Genomic DNA, 17143 nt, shown 5'->3' with positions numbered 1-17143 from the left:
TTATCCAACAGCCAACTTCTCCTGCCCTTCGGGGCGGAAGGAGCGGAGGGAGGCAGCGCCGAGCGCCACGTTTGTTTCTGGCGCGGGGGCGGGCTGCCCTCAGGCGGGATGGCCGCCGGCAGCGGCGCCGCCCTCACGGCGGGCCATACCCACGGGGGCACAGCGCATGAAGCGCAGGCGCGGCGCTGAGGCGCGGCGGGGCAGCGAGCCGGCGGGAAGCTCCGCCCCGAAGCACGAAACCCCGCCCCAAGGCGCCGAAGCACCGCCCCCGTGGGGAAACCGCGCTCCGGTGGTGATAGACGCCGCCCCCCGCGGCTCGCGGCCGTGCCGCTCCGGCCGGGGGCGTGGCCTCCGCTTCCTCGCCGCCGGGGCCGGGCCGGTCTGAGCCCTCGAGCCCCGCCCGCCGGGTGTCCCCGGCCGCCCCCGCCGCACGCACCATGTCCGACGCTCCCGGCGTCCCCGGGGACGTCTGCAGCCTCTTGGCAGGTGAGAGCAGGAGGGAGGGCTTCCTTCCCGGGGGGCGGGCGGAGGGGAGGCCGAGGGGGGCGGGCCGGAGGGGGTGTGACGGGCCGGGGGAGCCGGGGCGTGCGGGGGCAGCGGCCCCCGGAGCCGCGGCAGCGGCGGGGCGCTCCTCGGCGGGCGCTGGGCGATCACTTCCAGCGCACGGATTCGGGGGTTCTCGCCCTCCCTTCCTCTCCCTAGTTCCTCCTGCCGGCTACTTCCTCCCCCCGTGCCCGGCCGTGGGAGCCGCAGCGCTCCGGCTCGCTTGCCCGCGGGGAGGAAGGAGCGGGCCGGGCCCCCCTCCCGCCTGGGTTCCGCAGCCCCCGTCCGTGCCCGGGACCCGACACCCCCGGGCGGGCGCGGTCGGGGCTGCGGACGCCAACCGGGGTGAGGCGTCCGGGGCTCCCGTGGACACGCGTGCGGGGCGTGTGACCGCCGGGGGACCGCGGAGCCATCCGGAGGAAGTCTCTGCCCTCGGGGTGTGCTGGCAGGGCAGGCTGCCCGCTTCAGCCGAAAAAAAGTAGTGAACTTCCCCGCTGAACTGCTGAGGAGCGGACGAAATGTTGCTAAATTGCTGGGGTATTGTCACATCAGGCATACACCTCTGACCGTGACTGTCCGCGCTTTCGGGATGCGTTGGAGCGTAGGAATGGGATGATTTCTCACCGTGAAAGGTTGTAGTGTTAGTACGGAATTCCGATTACGAGTGGATATCTTTTACCTTAAAGAACTCGTGGTGGCTTTTTTTTTTTTTTTTTTTTTTTTTTTTTTTTTTGTTGTTAATTAAAACAAATGGTATACTTAAAGGTTGGCTTTTCTGGTATCTTTATTGAAAAGTTTGGTATCCTGAAACCACTTTAATTTCACTGTGACTCTTCTGAGAACTGTTTCTGCCACAGGAACTTCTGTAGCTCTGACTTTGCCATTCAAATTACACATACTTTTTGAAATCTTCCTTCTGTGGCCAAGCACTCAGTTACATGGCTGGGCACCTGCCAGAGTCTAGTGCAGCTCATCACCTTCACAGATTATTTTTTTTTTTAACACTTTGATTGTAAGAGCTTGAAACATACTGCTTTCACCACATCTCCTGTCTGAAGTGTTTCCTAACTGCAGTTTCTAACTATGTTACTTGCATATCATACCATCTGTAGTTAAAGTTTGCGTGGAAGGCCACCAGAAAAGAAAAAAAAGGAAAGCTTCTCATATATTCATATGATGGACTAGATTCTTAATAATTCATAAAAATAAATATTACCCTTAGAGAGCCTTTCTAAATCTTGGTATTTTCTGTGGCAATACTGAATTCTGGAACTCATGGTCAGATGTGGAGCATATATGTTTGTTTTGGTGCTAGTTTCAATTTTAAGCACTTTAGAAACTTTTTTTGAGGGAAAAGATGTGATGCAGATGGGATCATTTAAGATTGTGATTTCTTCCTCAGTCATGGTACCTCATGTACACAACTTGTCCTTCCTTCCTTCTCCTCATCTTTATCCAGTCCTCCATGGAAAAAAAGACACAGAAGTTTGTATTTTGAAGTGAAACCAAGAACATCTAATTTTCCTCAAGATGTAATGTACTTTCAGAATTGCTGTGAGCAGCAGGCTAAGTTATGTACAGGTATCTAATGTTTGTAGAGTATGTTCAGCTTTAGCTTTTCTCGTTTCTTTTTGTGCTGTCTATGGAACTGAAGTTAAGAAGACAATAGAATGATTTACCAATAATCTTTAAATATTTGTTTTATTATTACTACATGTAACTAATAGTTTGCAACTTTTAATTGTTACCTTCAAGGTTAATCTTGTAAGTTTATACAATGTTAAAATTAAATAACCTGCTTATTTTTGAAAAATAAATAATGGCATTACCTTTTACAGTTTGTTTTAAACTGTCTTTTTTAGGGTTATCAGTCGAGTGCATGAAAGTTAGAAATGAGAGTAATCCAGTAAACTGCCATCCAGTAAACTATATGAGCAGTTCTTTGACTGATATGTGTAGGATCTCACAATCTTTTATAGGCTTCTTTTTTTTTTTTTGCTCACACTATTCCTGTAGTGAAGATGTATGGTAATGGAGGAGGGAAGGAAGCTCTGTAATATCTTTACTATTAATCAAACAACTGTTACATACTACAAAGACTGTGGTCTTTGTTAGTAGATGTTAATTTCTGCATGCTCTTCTTTGAGGGTCCTTCTTAATGTATTATTTTAATGGTTCACAGTTATTGATCCAGCACCTCTTTGAGATGAGGGAGTATTGTTTCCCCATTGGTAAAATTAGTATAGTAAACAAGATGTGATTGGGGTAGCAAAAAATAATCAATAGTAGAACAGAATTAGAATTCAAATTCACCTGCCTCCATGCTGTGCTGGTTTCTCCAGATAATAATATAAGTTGGATGTCTATGTTAGTGGCCATTACAAGTGCTGGGCACTTCTTCATATCAGGTTCAGTTGAGAACGTGCAGCTAATGGGTAGTGACAAGCACTGTATTTTAGTCTGGTGTTCACTTAGCAGAGGCCCTCACAGGTGCAAAATCTCATAAATGCTGTGCTCTTCTGCTCTTCCTCCTTGTCTTGGCCTTTTTGCCTATGATTTCCAACTTTTGCAATGAGTGGAGGAACGGTCATATGGATTTCCTTATCCCTACTTACCCTTGATTGATGGTTTGGAGTATGTCCACCCACCATGCTGAACAAGTAGGGATCCTACTGGAAAACATACTAAGTGCTCCTGTAGTTAAACATGGCGATAATGGGAATAAACACACCAGGGGATGAATTAAAGTTGCACGGGAAATTTTCTGACTTGCGAGTGCTTTACTTTGAACTTAAACAATATTATATCTTTAACACAAAAACAAATTCTGTCACACATGCTGGCAGGGTCATTATAGTTGCATATCAGTGGCGCTGAAATGTTCCAGGCAGAAGCACAGCTTGAGCTTGGGGCTAACTGCATTAGTAGGAAACAGGAGGAAGCCGTTTCTGTAAAGTTGAAGGGGAAAGGTCAGTGTGGCAATAGACTTATTGCAGAGGATTATTGGGGTTGCACAATCCCATCCTGTCTTCTTTGACTTGTTCAAGTGGTAGGACGGAAACACTGGAGACAGAAACAGGGTCCTCTGGTAATGCGTTGAACTCCTGTAGGAGGAGAAAGTAAGTTTGTTGCTGTCTTATCTCCCTCTTTACACCTCAGAGGTGTGTGGTAGTGTATGTAACTTATTAATTCCCCACCCATGTCCCTGTGCTTTCAGATGATGCTTTAGACAGTGGAATTCAGTGAAGGAAGCCCAGCCCTGCTCTGCCTTTTCTTCTTTTGAAAAGGCATCCTGTGTTGTGTTTATATGATTTTTTTTTTTGGTGGGTGTTTGGCAAACTGGAATGTTTCTCTCTTTTTATCCCCTCAGATTGTTGCTTGTTACATAGATTGTTGGAGGTCTGCTCACATCTATTTTTCCTTAGTAAGTTTTGGTTTGTTCCTAGCTGAGGAGGCATTTGAAGGCTGCTTCTTCCCCCAAAGGCATATTATTTCTTCTGTAATGTAAACCAGACTGGTTTCTTCAGTCATCAGTTTGCTTAAATACTTAGTTTTATTGTCCAAATCGCCTTTTTCTGTGTAATTCCTCTTATTTTTTTCTTCAAAGTAATACTGTTTACCTGCTTGTTTAGTTGCATCTTGGAAATAGCTTGCAGAAAAGGGCAAGGCAAGAAATCTACAAGACATTGGATCCAGTGCATGAGTTGCTTACCTTTTATTTTTGGACTATTCTGGTTATATTTACCCCAATCCCCAAAAAAACAAACTGTCCATTTTCATTTTCCATGTCAGCTGTTCCTGAACTTCCTCCGTACATGCCTGTCATAGAAAAAACCTTCTGGGTACAGTGTGGCTCTTCTTATTGATTGGTTTAAATTTGAAAGCACACTGTTTAAAACTTCACTATTTTTAAAAAGTATTATTTCCATATTTCCAGGGCTTTAACAAATGCCAGTTCTTGCTGAAGAGTCCATCTGTACAAGATAAACCAGGGGGATTATTGTAGACATCTTTTAAGTAGACATGTATTTACAGCTTTGGTAGTATGTATGTGTTTCTATAGTAATGTAGTAAGATTAGAAACAGCGAGGTGAAAAAAATGCACAGAGGGACTCCCGGTAAGAAATAACCTCCAGTGATTTGAAACATAGTTCAATTGTCTCTGCCATAAATTCGGGAATAAGTGTCATATATGGGTGATAAAAATGGCATAGGCTATTTTTTATATACTCATTATTCACTTAGTTTGTCTTTTTCAATTAATATGGAGTCTATCTTTCTCATCTGACTGGGTTTACGTTTCTTTCATAATCATATGTCAACAAACCACAATAGACACAGCATAATGTGGCATACAGTGTAAATCTTTAGGTTAATCCTTAACATTTTTTATTATAGTTCATTTGGAATCACTTTGTAACTTGATCATGATTTGTATTGGTGTGGGTTTTTTTCATTATATGCTTAATATGTTACAGCTTCTTCTTTTCTCACCTCTAATGTAGAGAGAAGATGCTCAACTACTCATCCAATGAGATTAGAGATAGATATATGGCTATATATATATAGTCCTTGATTAAAATTTTTATTTTTTAATATTTTAAAAGACATGCCTTATCAATTTACTTCATTTGAAGAGTCTTAGCAATCTGTGTATACTTCTACTTTTAAAATCACTAATGAAACTGTTAAGCGTCAATATTTTTCATGATACTTACTTTGTATGTGTCAACACAGCAGCATAACCTTGCTTCTGGGGATTTAAGGTACAGCAGTTTTTAAAGGCAGTCCTTTGCAGGACTTTGCACTGAAAGGAATGCTCACCTTCTTGTTAGGCTGGATAAATGTGGTATTTTTAGATGTCTTGAAGTTCAGTCACTTTTATTTTACATCATGTGTTCTGTTTCTGATTAAGTGTATATATATTTAAAAGGCAGTTTAGCAAACTCTGGAGAGACTTTAAAATATAGTTGTGAAGTCAGAGGGAGAGCAGAAGCAAAATCCTCTAATGTTTCTTTATTTAAGAGAACAGGCAGTGACATCTATTCTTGACAGTTTGTCTTCAGGCTTTTTCCCTATTAATGAATCTCATGACAACTTTGAAATCAAATTAATTAATTGCTTTCTGATGCCATCCTGCGTAAAGCTGAAAGATACATGGCAATCTGTTTAATATTGGTCACATTTGGACAGTATGTGTGTAATAAATGTGTCTAGCTTGCAGCTATCTCCCAAAATTCTCTGGCCTGCCGCCCCAAATTCTCTGGCTGGCAGCTGGCTGCTGGCTCTCTGGGTCCTTGAGATAGAGGAGAGCAAAGGCTGGTGGCTGCAGGAATTGCTCTGCTGAGCTGCTGTTGCCTTCTTGTGCGAGCAGCAGTACAACTGCCAGGTTATCCCCTGGAATGTCCCTGCTCATATGATGCGTGTGTCCAGCCTCCAAACCAGCCTGCTTTCTCCTTGGGCCAGGGGCCCTGCTGTGTGTGTGGAGATGTTCCTATCTCATTGCCACTTTCTGATTCTTGTCATTTGAATGGTGTCAACTCATCAGTTGATGTATCCATGATGGAGTGATTAACTTCTTGATAATGTGATTGGATAACATTTTGGTTATCTGCTGGAGAAAGGGATGAAGAATGACCCGGCATATAATCTTTGAGTGCCTCTGTGGGAATCTGTTTGGCCCACCCTGATAAAAAATTGAGGTAGTTCTGTCCTAAGTATGTTTGTTTATTAGGTGTGACTTACATTTACAATATTAAATCCTGTAAACAACAAACGTGCTATGAATTGTTATGCTTAGCAGTCTTTAACACAGTGCTTGCTTTGGGCTAGAAATTTACAATGTTCTTGAAAAATTCCATCTGTGTAGTTCCAGCCTTCATTAAAGAAAATCGCTCCAAAGACTTTGAAACAATTAAAATCTTTCTGTGTTTTCTGTTTATAATCATTGAAGTAAAGAGAACCATAAACTGTTTTAACAATGAAATGCAAAATAAATTTTAGCTTTTCTCCTTGTAAAAGGACTGTAGATGAAGATGAAATTACAATGGCTTTTAGCTTTTGACTGTTCTGTGAACTGGCACTTAAGCGTTGAACTGTATGAGCGGGTTGAAGTGGACAGATCTGGACTGAGGTGTGACTTTCCTTTTTGGTCAGTTTGTAACCTCTATTGGCAGAGCAATTTGTGGGTGATCTGTATCAATTGTATCTTTCAGTTTGGCAGCTTTTGTTGGTTCCTGCAGGCAAATAATTTCTCTGGGATATGGTGCAAGCAAATTTAACATCATGAGCTTTAAGAAACAGGTATGGGCATTTGAACTATCAAGCAGTCTAACACACAAGCTTAAGAAAAGAGGTGTTAAGTAGGTTTCCACTGTGTATGTTTCTTTTCTTTGTTTCTCTTTATTTGTTTTGGTGTTTTAAAAATTATTTTTTTATTTTCATAATTTCAGTGGGAAGAGGTAAATGTCTGCAATGTATGATAGTAAATAGCTGTTCAATTCATTAGGAAAAATTTCTAGGAATATGTCATTTGGGTGTTTTTTTTTGTTTGTTTGTTTGTTTTTTTTTTTTTTTGCTTTGGGGTAACTGATTAATTAAAGTGCTTTTAGACCAGAAATCTGAAAAGAGGTTTTCTTTCTGGAATTTCTTTTATTCCTTTTAAAATTCCTTGATGAATCAGCTGCTGCTGAAGCATGAAACAGGTCTACACTGAAGTGCTTTTGAGGAGTATTTTTGTTTTCTGAGTAGCATTAAATTAGTACAGGAGACCAAGTTGTGGGTCATCCTGGAGAGCGCAGAGCAAGTACGTGACTAGAATAGTGATGAGAAATGGATACATTTTGCTGCTTCTCTTTGAAGTTTACTGTATTAAACTTGGATCTGCCGTACTGAAGTTCCAAGTTCTGGTCTAATTCCTACATAAATCACTTTGTGGAAGGTCAGAGAAATTACAGGAACATTTCCTTATGTTAAGGCAGTCCATATTCCTCTACAGTGTGGAAGTACAGGAAGTGAAGAGGTGATCATAACTTAGATGACTTGCTGGCTTCTTGTCCAGAAAAGCTTAGGATGTTACTCATCTTCCGCATCTGGTACGTCCTGGATGGATTTACAACAGTAGATTAAAACAAGATATATAACATACTGTGTAACTGTGAGTAGATAAGAAATATATATGATACAGTAAGATGTAATTTTCAAGTAAACTGCTTCTTTAGCATCATATGTATGTCAGATCTGTCTTTGTGTTTTGGGGTTGTGATGAATCAAGCCATATGGTATCTCTGGACATATGGAAGTAATAGTATTCCGTGATGAAAACAGTGCACCCTGACTGTGGGTACACCTAAGCTTGGAGAACTTGTTTCACATACTCATGTGAGAGGGAAACCATCCCAGGGATGCCCTCTGTAACTGCTACTTTCTGCCTCTCTCCTCCAACTCTACATATACTGAGAGTAAATGGAGCATCTACTTCTTCCCTGTTCTTCTGGTTGAAAATTCTCTATCATTTCTGCTTTTGAAGTGCAAGGTTTTCTGTACAACAACAAAATATTTCAGCAATATAGTTAGTCCTGAAATTTTTGTATCCACGGTGTATTTTAAGACAGAAGTGGTAATCCTTTTTTATAATAATCAACTTGGTTTCTCTTCCCCACATACTCCTTAATTGTGTTATTTCATCATTTCTATTTGAATAAAGCTTTGATAGACAGAATCTGAGACGCCATAATTCTCACCTGGGCTGAGCTTTTCCAAGAGGTAAAGAAGCCCACTGAGTTTAAATTAAGATCTCTGAATCCATGTTTTGTGATTAGTGTCTAAAGGTTACCATGCAAGTGTTGCTCCTGCTCTATAAACATGACTAATTCCTCTAAAGTTTTGCATGTTGGTGCCTGGGTAGAACTTTGAAGCTGCTATCTAATTTTTAAAATAAATAGATAAAAGTATGGAAAAATAAAAATTTAATTATGCTGTCCCTATTCAAGTGAAAGCTTGTTTTGTACTAGAAAATCCTGTTAGGTTTCACTGAAAGAAGAATTGTTGATTTGTTTTGAATTGTTTTGGTTTTTGCTCTGAGTAGTAAAAGTATCTGTTTTTTGATCTTAGTTTTGTAGTTTGTCAATGTCATTGGGTTCTATGGGTTCTTCTCTGCCAGCTTGATTGGCAATTCCAATCATTGGAATTTACGAAGATGTGTACTTTTTCTTTGAATTTGGAAAAAATCCCTGTAGGCATTCTTGGTGTGCAGCATAGAGGCTGTTGGGGGTATGTCTGGAGGATGCATTAAAACATGTTAAGTGCCTTTCCTTCTGTCCTTTTAAAGAAGGAATGCCACAGAACTGAGTGAAGGTCTTCCCCATTCAGGATTGCTTTGGAAAATGTAATGTGGAAGATTCTGTCTTATGGAGAGAGGAGGATCAATGTCATTCTTCAGAACTCTAAAATACTGTCCTCATCGAGTGTGGCAAAAATATTCTTTTTTTATAGTAATCTAAACATTTAAATAAAAATCTAGTGAATTATTTGTAAAGAAGAACACTTTTGTAACAGCTGTGCTAGTGTTCTTAAAGGGTAACTTTTGACTTGTTTTCTTGCATCCTGTAATACAAAAGGTGGTATGTTTCTGTTTTATAAAGAAAAAAGGACGTAATTAAGTTTTTCATTTAGGAAATCTGTGGCAAATATTCATGTAAACTCTTATTCATGTAAACGTAGACAGTTGTGTACTTAATTGGCTGTTGTTTATGTTCTTGTGTTAAAATGGAATGTGTCATCTGACTGGAAAAGTTATAGGATTAAAATAGTACTCTCCATATGCATTTGTATCTATGCAAAGAGAGCCAAGGTATATATATGTTTCTCTGTGTGTGTCTATGGGGTGAGCAGGCACTGTGAGAACATGTTTTGTTACCCACAAATGCTTTCTCTTATTCAATGAGCAATTGTTACCCATACAGGTGAGATGTTTTTGTTAACAAGCAGGACTTTTTGGTTGTATTTCTCCTTTTCTGTTTTGGGGATAATTGTATGTTGGTTGATAACTATAAGAAACTTCAAGTGTTTTTTGCCATTGTTTGGTCAGTAAGGAAAACATACTACTGGGGGAGTTACAAATTCAATACATTGCATTCTTTTTATCCTATGGAATGGACATTTACTATATTAAAAGAACTCTAGTAGCTTTTATAGAATGGTTTGTTTCTGCATGGTTATATAAAAGTGTCATCTGAATAAGAATTAGAGTGCCGGCTAGAGCCTTAGTTTGTGATTCTGCAAGTGGAGGTGTTATTAATTTAAAGTACACTGTTGAGCTTGACTCCTTTGATGTGGTTAATTTGCTTACCTAATTGTTTTCAGGATTGCTTTGGATATGACTCTTTAGTCAATCTGATTTTAGAGGCATTGTGAGAACACTTGAAAATACTGTAACCAGTAAGTGAGCTATATTAGTATCTGCGTAAGTGTTACTGCTGAAATAATAAATTACACAACCATCTTTGCAACTTGATCTTCTGAAATAACATGGCAGTAATATATGCATAAAGGCTATTTCCATGTTTTAGCTTTGTCTTTTACTTTAGGTGATGGAAAGTAATTGTTATAGGACTGCAATTTATTAGGACTTATGTAGCATAATTAAGTGAGCAAGAATCAAATGTCACCATAGGATTTGCTGTGCTAAGCATAAGTAGATAGAGAACAAATGTATCCCATTTAGAATCGAAAATGTCTGCTAACTATGCTGTGAGTAGGGCTGAAAATAATTTTCTTATTTTTTTCACAGTAGTATCAGGACAAGCTCATTACAGCAGTATTTTGTCTTTTTTTGAGGTGTATTTATTTTCTTCTTTATTTAGATGTTGAAACATTTGTTTCCCAAGAACTAAAAGGAGAAAATCTATCCAAGAAAGCGAAAGAAAAGAGGGAAGTTCTTCTTAAGAAGATAAAGGATATTAAGGCAAGGTAAGTGAACTTCATAGCTTTACTATGTTAGAAAGTCACTTACTGATATCTTAAAGTTTTATGCACTCTTTTAATAAACATTAACTTATTAACAATTAAGAAATTTGTATAGGTCATGATATTTTAAAAAAATCTGTATGGATTCAAGTCTTGTCTTCTCAAAGCTGCTGCAATTTAGTAAGAAATGGGATCAGAATGGTTTGTTGTGTTTGAATTGCTTAATCTTCTGAAACCTGATTGCAAACTTGTTGGGGCAGAGCTTGCCTTCACCTCTGCTTTGGTAAGATATATCAAAATATGAGAAATATAATGTATTGAGGATATGAATTAGCTTCCTATCACCATACTCAGCTGGTGTAAGACAGCTGTGTGTTATCTCTTGAGCATTTCACTGATGGCATGCTTCTGCACCTGCAACTTATTTATAATTTCAAGGACAGCACAGTCGTCTGGTGAGGGTGCTAACTGGAGGGAGGCATGAGAAGTGTCCTAAGGTCTTGTATTTGAAGTTTTGTGTTCTTTTCATTCAGGCTGTAAATGCTTAGGGAATTAGCTCTCTCTCATAACTCTCTTTTAAGAAAGTAGTATTTTATCTATTTAATTTTTCTTTCCTGTGTTTTCTATTCTGTGTTATTGAGTTAACTGTGACTATATGGATGACTTGCAGATACGATGCTATTGATTTTTTTCTTGACTGACTGATGCTTTTTTGGATGAAGAAATATCAAAGAGAGGGATATGCATTTATGAGCATATTGACACTGAATCTTTTACTATTCATTTATGTGACCCCATGGTTTCACATCTTATTTCAATTTCTAATGCCTTCCTCATTTCCTGTAATATTATTCACTGTTAACAGTGCTTTGCTTTTCATGCAGGCTACAAAATGCATACACATTGTAGTCTTTTTTGATTTTAACATCCCACGTGTTGGGCTGTGTCTATTACTGCCACTTGCTACACTGGATTTCTTAGATCTGGCCTTTTATCTCTGTTTGCATTTCTCAGTTTCTTATCTCTAGACCATTCCTTTCTCTTCTGCTTGTTTCTTGCCAACATCTCCATATTGACTAAACTGATATCCTTACTACTGCTTATTGTTAAAGATGATCTTGGCAGCTGCATTTTATTTACCAGTTAGTTCTTAGCCCATGAATGCTTCTTGAATGACGTTCTACATAACTCTGTCCTGATAGTTTATATCATCAAACTGCATTCTGTGATATTTTAGTTTCTGAAATGCCAAGGTTTAGCTCTGAAGAAACAGTATATGAAAGTATGTTTCCCCTCTGGGATGATAAATTTTCTTTTGGTTTTCTAGGCATTGTATAAGTTGAGATCTGCTTTATTTGAAAAGGAATTCTTATTTAGGCAAGCTTTAACTTCTATCTTTCTGGTTAATTATGAATACATTTTCATTTGGATTTCTGTAAATTTACTGTAGCTATACCCACTATTTTTGATTTTATTTTCTTTCATTTCCAATTGAACTACTAGTTTATTTCAAAATATGTTTAATGGTTCTACTTGCTCACAAAAATTTTTGAAATTTGTTAACATTTAGAAGGTTTACTAAAATTATAGATGCTTTTGTGTTTTTATACCTCAAGATGCTTTAGCAGATGCATGTTACTAGAAAAGGCTGCTCAGTCTGGATTTGGTTTTGTTCAAGTCTTTCTTGAAGTGACTGGGGATTCTGTCAGCTGCAAAGGCAAAAGGAACACAGAATAAATACTTCAAGGCAAAGATAAAGACTTCAGAATTTTCAAGGAAAACTTGCAGCGCTGAGTTTCGACCACGAAACTTGTTGAACACTGGTTGCTGTTCTGTGCCATGTCCTCGTGCCGTGGGTTTGCAAGCGTGCATTGCTTTATGATGTTTCTTCTTCTTTTTCTGCAGCTATCCTGAAGAGTTCCCGGAGAAAGGTGAGTCCCGTGCCCTTTCCCCGCCGCTCCCGCCGCGCTGTTTTCCCACTGCCGCGGCCGCCCGAGGCCGAGGGGACTGGCGCCCCCTGCTGCGGCTGCCGGGGAACAGCCGCCCGAGCGCCCGCGCCGCGCACCCACCGCGGCTGCTGCCGGCGGCGATCCCAGCACGGAGCGCTCGCTGATGGAAAGATCCGGCTAGAAATGCAGCTCAGGATTTAATATATAATGGAGCTCGTTATGGAGCTTATTTGTTATAAATTTAGTATAAATGGAGCTTTGTTAGCAAGAGTGCAGCCTTGCGAAAGACCATGTGATGTGCGTTTTTTTTTTCCCCTAGAGGAAGTGAATGCAAAGTAGCCTGCTTAGGAGATAAAATTTTAGCAGAGATTACTTATTTCAGCATTTTTTCTTAACGTTGCAAAAGTCTTCAATTCCATAGTGATGTTTCTTTAACCTTTTAATAGGATCATCTCGTGGCAATATGATATTGGCTTTCGATCCACACTGAATGAATGTTTTCATAGTGCAGCAGGAGCTCAGACCTTTAGCTGGAGAGGAGATGATTTAGTGTACGAGTAATGAAAACTGAAGTGTGGGTTATCTATTGTCTTCTAGTGGAGTTTAAACAAAACTGCAGAGTTCAGTTTAGAGAAGACTGAGGGGTTTGTTGCTACAGTGTTCTGTTCTGTAACTAAACCTGGAAGGGCTCTTATTTCCATGATGCTAATTCTTGAGGTCATGACCTATAGCCTGTGGATGCTGGTATGAGGGTCACAGTGCGAGGTCAAAAAAGCCTATGCAAAGCTTCACTTTTTACAGTGGTTGAAGAATTGTCTGTTTCTGGACAAGGAGGTTCAAATGTGTAAGCTGCAGCGTGCCTCCTGAAAAAGTGAAAATATGTAAGTTATATTAGGCAAATAATGTAGCAAGGCACAACAAGTTCATACATTTCTTATGATGTTTAAATCAAGTTATGCCGCCATAAGAGTTCAATTGAAAGGGACAGTGCAACTTGAAACTTCCCAAAGATTCAAGATTGCCAAGATTCTGTAAACTCCAACTATGTGATTGTTTAAAAATTGCATTACAGTAATTTGCTATTGTTTTATATTGCAACTCAACACTGTTACAGAAGATAAAATGTAGTTTTCCTTTTCTTCTCACTGTCCAACAGAACTGAGTGAGGGAAAGTAAAGTGTTATTTTATTAAGAAAATTACTAACATAAAATTAGGTGGGGTGGTTGTTTCATCAAACCTATCTTTGAGAGAGCATGTTTTTGAAGATTTAATAACTTCCTGAGGCTCAGACTCTGTAAAAAGTGTGAGAGTAGCCTACAAAAAGCAGAGTTTGCATTTACTGCTTTGTGTAATTTGAAGGTCAAGAAAATTCTAGTCTATTTACTTTCTTCACTGGTAATTTGATTCAGAATTTCTTTTCTAGTTCAACAAATTATTAACAAAAATGAGATTTCATTATCTCTAGCAAAATGGATGATTTGATTTGTATAGTCTGTAATTGTTACTGCATAACTTGCTGTGATTCTGTGAAAATTATGTTCAGTCTTATTCTTTTTATTAGAGTTCATTTGATTCTTAAGCAGGATATATTGCCTTTTAAAAAATTATTGTGATGTATGCCTGGTTCAGGTTGTAGAACTATGTAAAAATGCTGAGGCTTGTGAACACTCACTCCTTAGTTTTCAGTATTTTTCAATAAACGGAAAGTTATACCATTGTTTTCTGCAAGCAAGGATGCATTTCTCCAAATTATTGTGCATTTGCTGCTTGCAAGAGTATAAAAAACTTACAAGAAATAGGAGCCTGCATTTACTTGCAAGTTATTTGCGGGAATGTGAATCAGTGGATGAGTTGTTGGTGTAATGTCCAGAGTTCAAGAAGTCTGTGCTAAACTTTATTTGGTTGTTGTTATTACTTTAGGACTGTACAAATTAGGTGTGACTTTTGTAGGTGTGGAACAAAGGACTCACATGGAGATAAGCAGTCAAATTCTTGGCCAGCTCCTAGTGTAACAAAGCAGTGGCAGCAGCTGATGGAGGTCAACTTTTGTGCTCATTTTCATACCTCTCTGCACACCTAGACATTTGAAAAATGGAAAATTTGGAAAGTATTGAAAACTCAGAAGGCTGTGATGGTCAGTTCCACCCCCTCCAGAGAAAGAAGAAAGATGTCAAGGTATAAGGTGAAAAAAGGATAATATCTTTTAGGAAAAAAAGGAGGGGTGGGAGCAGGAATTTGGAAACTACCCTGAAGCAAGCTAGCAAGAATAAAAACTCCTGTGTGGATTTAAACTCCATATTTGCTGTTCTTGCTTTTGTAGTAGCAGTCATTTATTTACATATTTACATTTTAAAAATGTAAATAAAATGATCTCTGTTGTAGCTGAAAGGGTAGGTGAAGAATGGTACATGCTGTCATGGTATGTTATCATGATATAGTAGTTATACTATATCAGCTGTTTTCAAGAATCTTGTGAGCTGTGACCTGTCATCCTTTCAGAGGCATCCAGAAGTATTTTTGGAGGCTGAAAGAAGTGGACTAACATTTTCAGAATTCATATACTTCCTGTAGGACATAATGATACTTGACTCTGCTCTCTCAAACAGCATCTCCTCCAGCTTGTGAGTTGTTCCACAAGGATGAGTTATGGGCATACTGTCCACTCCACTCTCTTTCATCACTGAATGTTTTTAACTAAGTTATTTGTAAACTCTTGTTTTATGGGCTTTGGCCAATAGCATACAGAATCTTGCCTATCCATAAGGATAAAACAAGGAGGTGTAAAAGAATAACAATAAAAAAAAATTGAAGAGCATGTGCAAGTAGAACCAGGCTCCTTAAAACTATGATCACCCATTTGCATCTCTCTCAGAAAGTGCATACATATTTCTTTGCAACCAGATTGATGAATTTGAGGACTTTCTTGAATCTTCCTAGAAAGAAGCCTTCTCATGTTGTCTGTCAGGTCATTAAGTGCACTGACAAAAGCATCTTTTGTGTCTATATAGACTGAAATAAAATGAAGCTTTTTAGGAGAAGTGGGTACATGTGCAAGTGAAGGACACAAAATTAATTGTATGGGAAAATATTTAATTCTTGTGGAGGATGTGTTGCTTGATTTAACACTGACTTTTACAGTTAAGTGTGTTGTTAATTTATGGATAAAGAAAGTCCATGTTGTTCTTATGACCGAAAATGTACAATTATATCCAGTCCACTGGTCTTTTATCAGGTTTTATTTTTTAAAGTTATTAGACATTTATTGTATTTATTTTATTCTTAAATTGAAAAGCTCTGTATAAATGTCTTTCCCTTAGACACTGCTGCCTTTTTTTCTTTGAATTTGAAATATTTGACTGTTTATCTAAGCAGTTTAAGCAAAACTAAAAAGCTGTAGTTGCACTCAGAGACCTATTCTAGATCTTAGAATTGGGAAAACTCTTGAAAACAAAGGTAATTTTTATACAAATTGGGTTCATTTTTTTATAAGACATATTCCACTAAGCATATAAAAGTCTCAACTTTGACAAAGATTCTGACTTAATACTGTTTTTGGCATTTCTCTGTTTTGAGATTAATTGAATCAATACTGTGACTGCCAAAATATTTAGTTAAAAGAATCTTGTTTTAAATTTATGCTAAAAATAGTGCTAAAGTTGGCAGAAGCACCCTATGCTCTAGAAACTGTATTTGTGTTTGAAGTTCACTTGCCATCTGTTCTATTCATTTATTTTAGTAAAAGAGATATTTTTATTCACTTTTCACAAAATATTTTGGCTCAGTGTTGAAAGTGAGACACCAGAAGCACTAGCCAAATCTAGTCATACTATGGGAATTTGCAGAACCAGTTCTCCAGAAAGTGCTCATTGCACCTCGTGTCTGATCTGCAGCACTAAATTATGCAGAAAAGTATGACATGACATTTTCTAACTAGCATTTCTCACTCTGATAAAAACTGATGATGGTCCACTTTTGTTTTTATTTCACTGTAATGCAATAGAGGGTAAATCTGTGTTTCTACACCACTGGTGTTATTCACTATGTAATTATGGGGAGCACCTGTAGGAAACCTTCAGCTGACTCAGATGCTTCTGACTCTTGGCAGAGCAGAGTGTGTCTGGAGCCTGAGACCTCTGCTTCCTGGAAATAGTCAAACTGTTAGAATATCTCTATATGCAAAGGATTTGATTTTTGTATTTTTTTTCTTTTCCTTTTTCGTACTGAGGTTGTATTTCCTTTTTATTCTTTTTTCCCCTCTGTACACTCTTTTTCAGGAAATGGCAGCAAGTAGAAGTCTCTTTGGACTTGAGAAAGGGAGTCAGTATCTTGTGGTCACCAGAGCTGCATGTGCACATGAGTTCTATATTTTAACACACTTGAACTTTTTAGTCAAGAACATAAATACATTGTTAGTATTTAACCATAAATAGGAAAGATATGGCTTAGTTGTTACCCAGTTCTTTAAGGATCATCATGATGTATTTCTGGAGAGACTATCAAATACATTAAAAGTGTGCCAAATACCACTCTATCCCAGAAGTCTGGGAGATTTCACTGTAGGCAGGTCACTGTGTTGTCCCTTAACACACAGCTGTTATCTGTGAAGTGTTTGCACCAAGTGCAATTTCAAGTAACATGACATACGTCCCCCAGTGCAGCACAAAATGGTTTTGGCCTGATATGC

The 17143-nt window shown here is 38.8% G+C and overlaps 1 protein-coding gene across 2 annotated transcripts in view; it reads left to right on the top strand.

The window, feature by feature from the left end:
- Positions 1 to 261: 261 nt before the first annotated feature.
- The window catches only part of SKAP2 (src kinase associated phosphoprotein 2), a 118682-nt gene continuing 101800 nt past the window's right edge, over positions 262 to 17143 (top strand). Inside the window, exons 1-3 of one of the 2 annotated variants that reach the window (XM_021538198.4) lie at positions 262 to 486; positions 10407 to 10512; positions 12415 to 12440. In XM_021538198.4, coding sequence (XP_021393873.2) covers positions 438 to 486; positions 10407 to 10512; positions 12415 to 12440 — 181 coding nt within the window. In that variant the 5' untranslated portion in view covers positions 262 to 437. The remainder of the gene's footprint in view (positions 487 to 10406; positions 10513 to 12414; positions 12441 to 17143) is intronic. The other variant, XM_085568245.1, reaches the window with a different exon arrangement.

Source organism: Lonchura striata, chromosome 2 (genome assembly GCF_050655825.1).
Source record: "Lonchura striata isolate lonStrDom1 chromosome 2, ASM5065582v1, whole genome shotgun sequence".
NCBI classification, from domain to species: Eukaryota; Metazoa; Chordata; class Aves; order Passeriformes; family Estrildidae; genus Lonchura; species Lonchura striata.
This window is presented reverse-complemented; position numbering and strand designations above follow the sequence as displayed.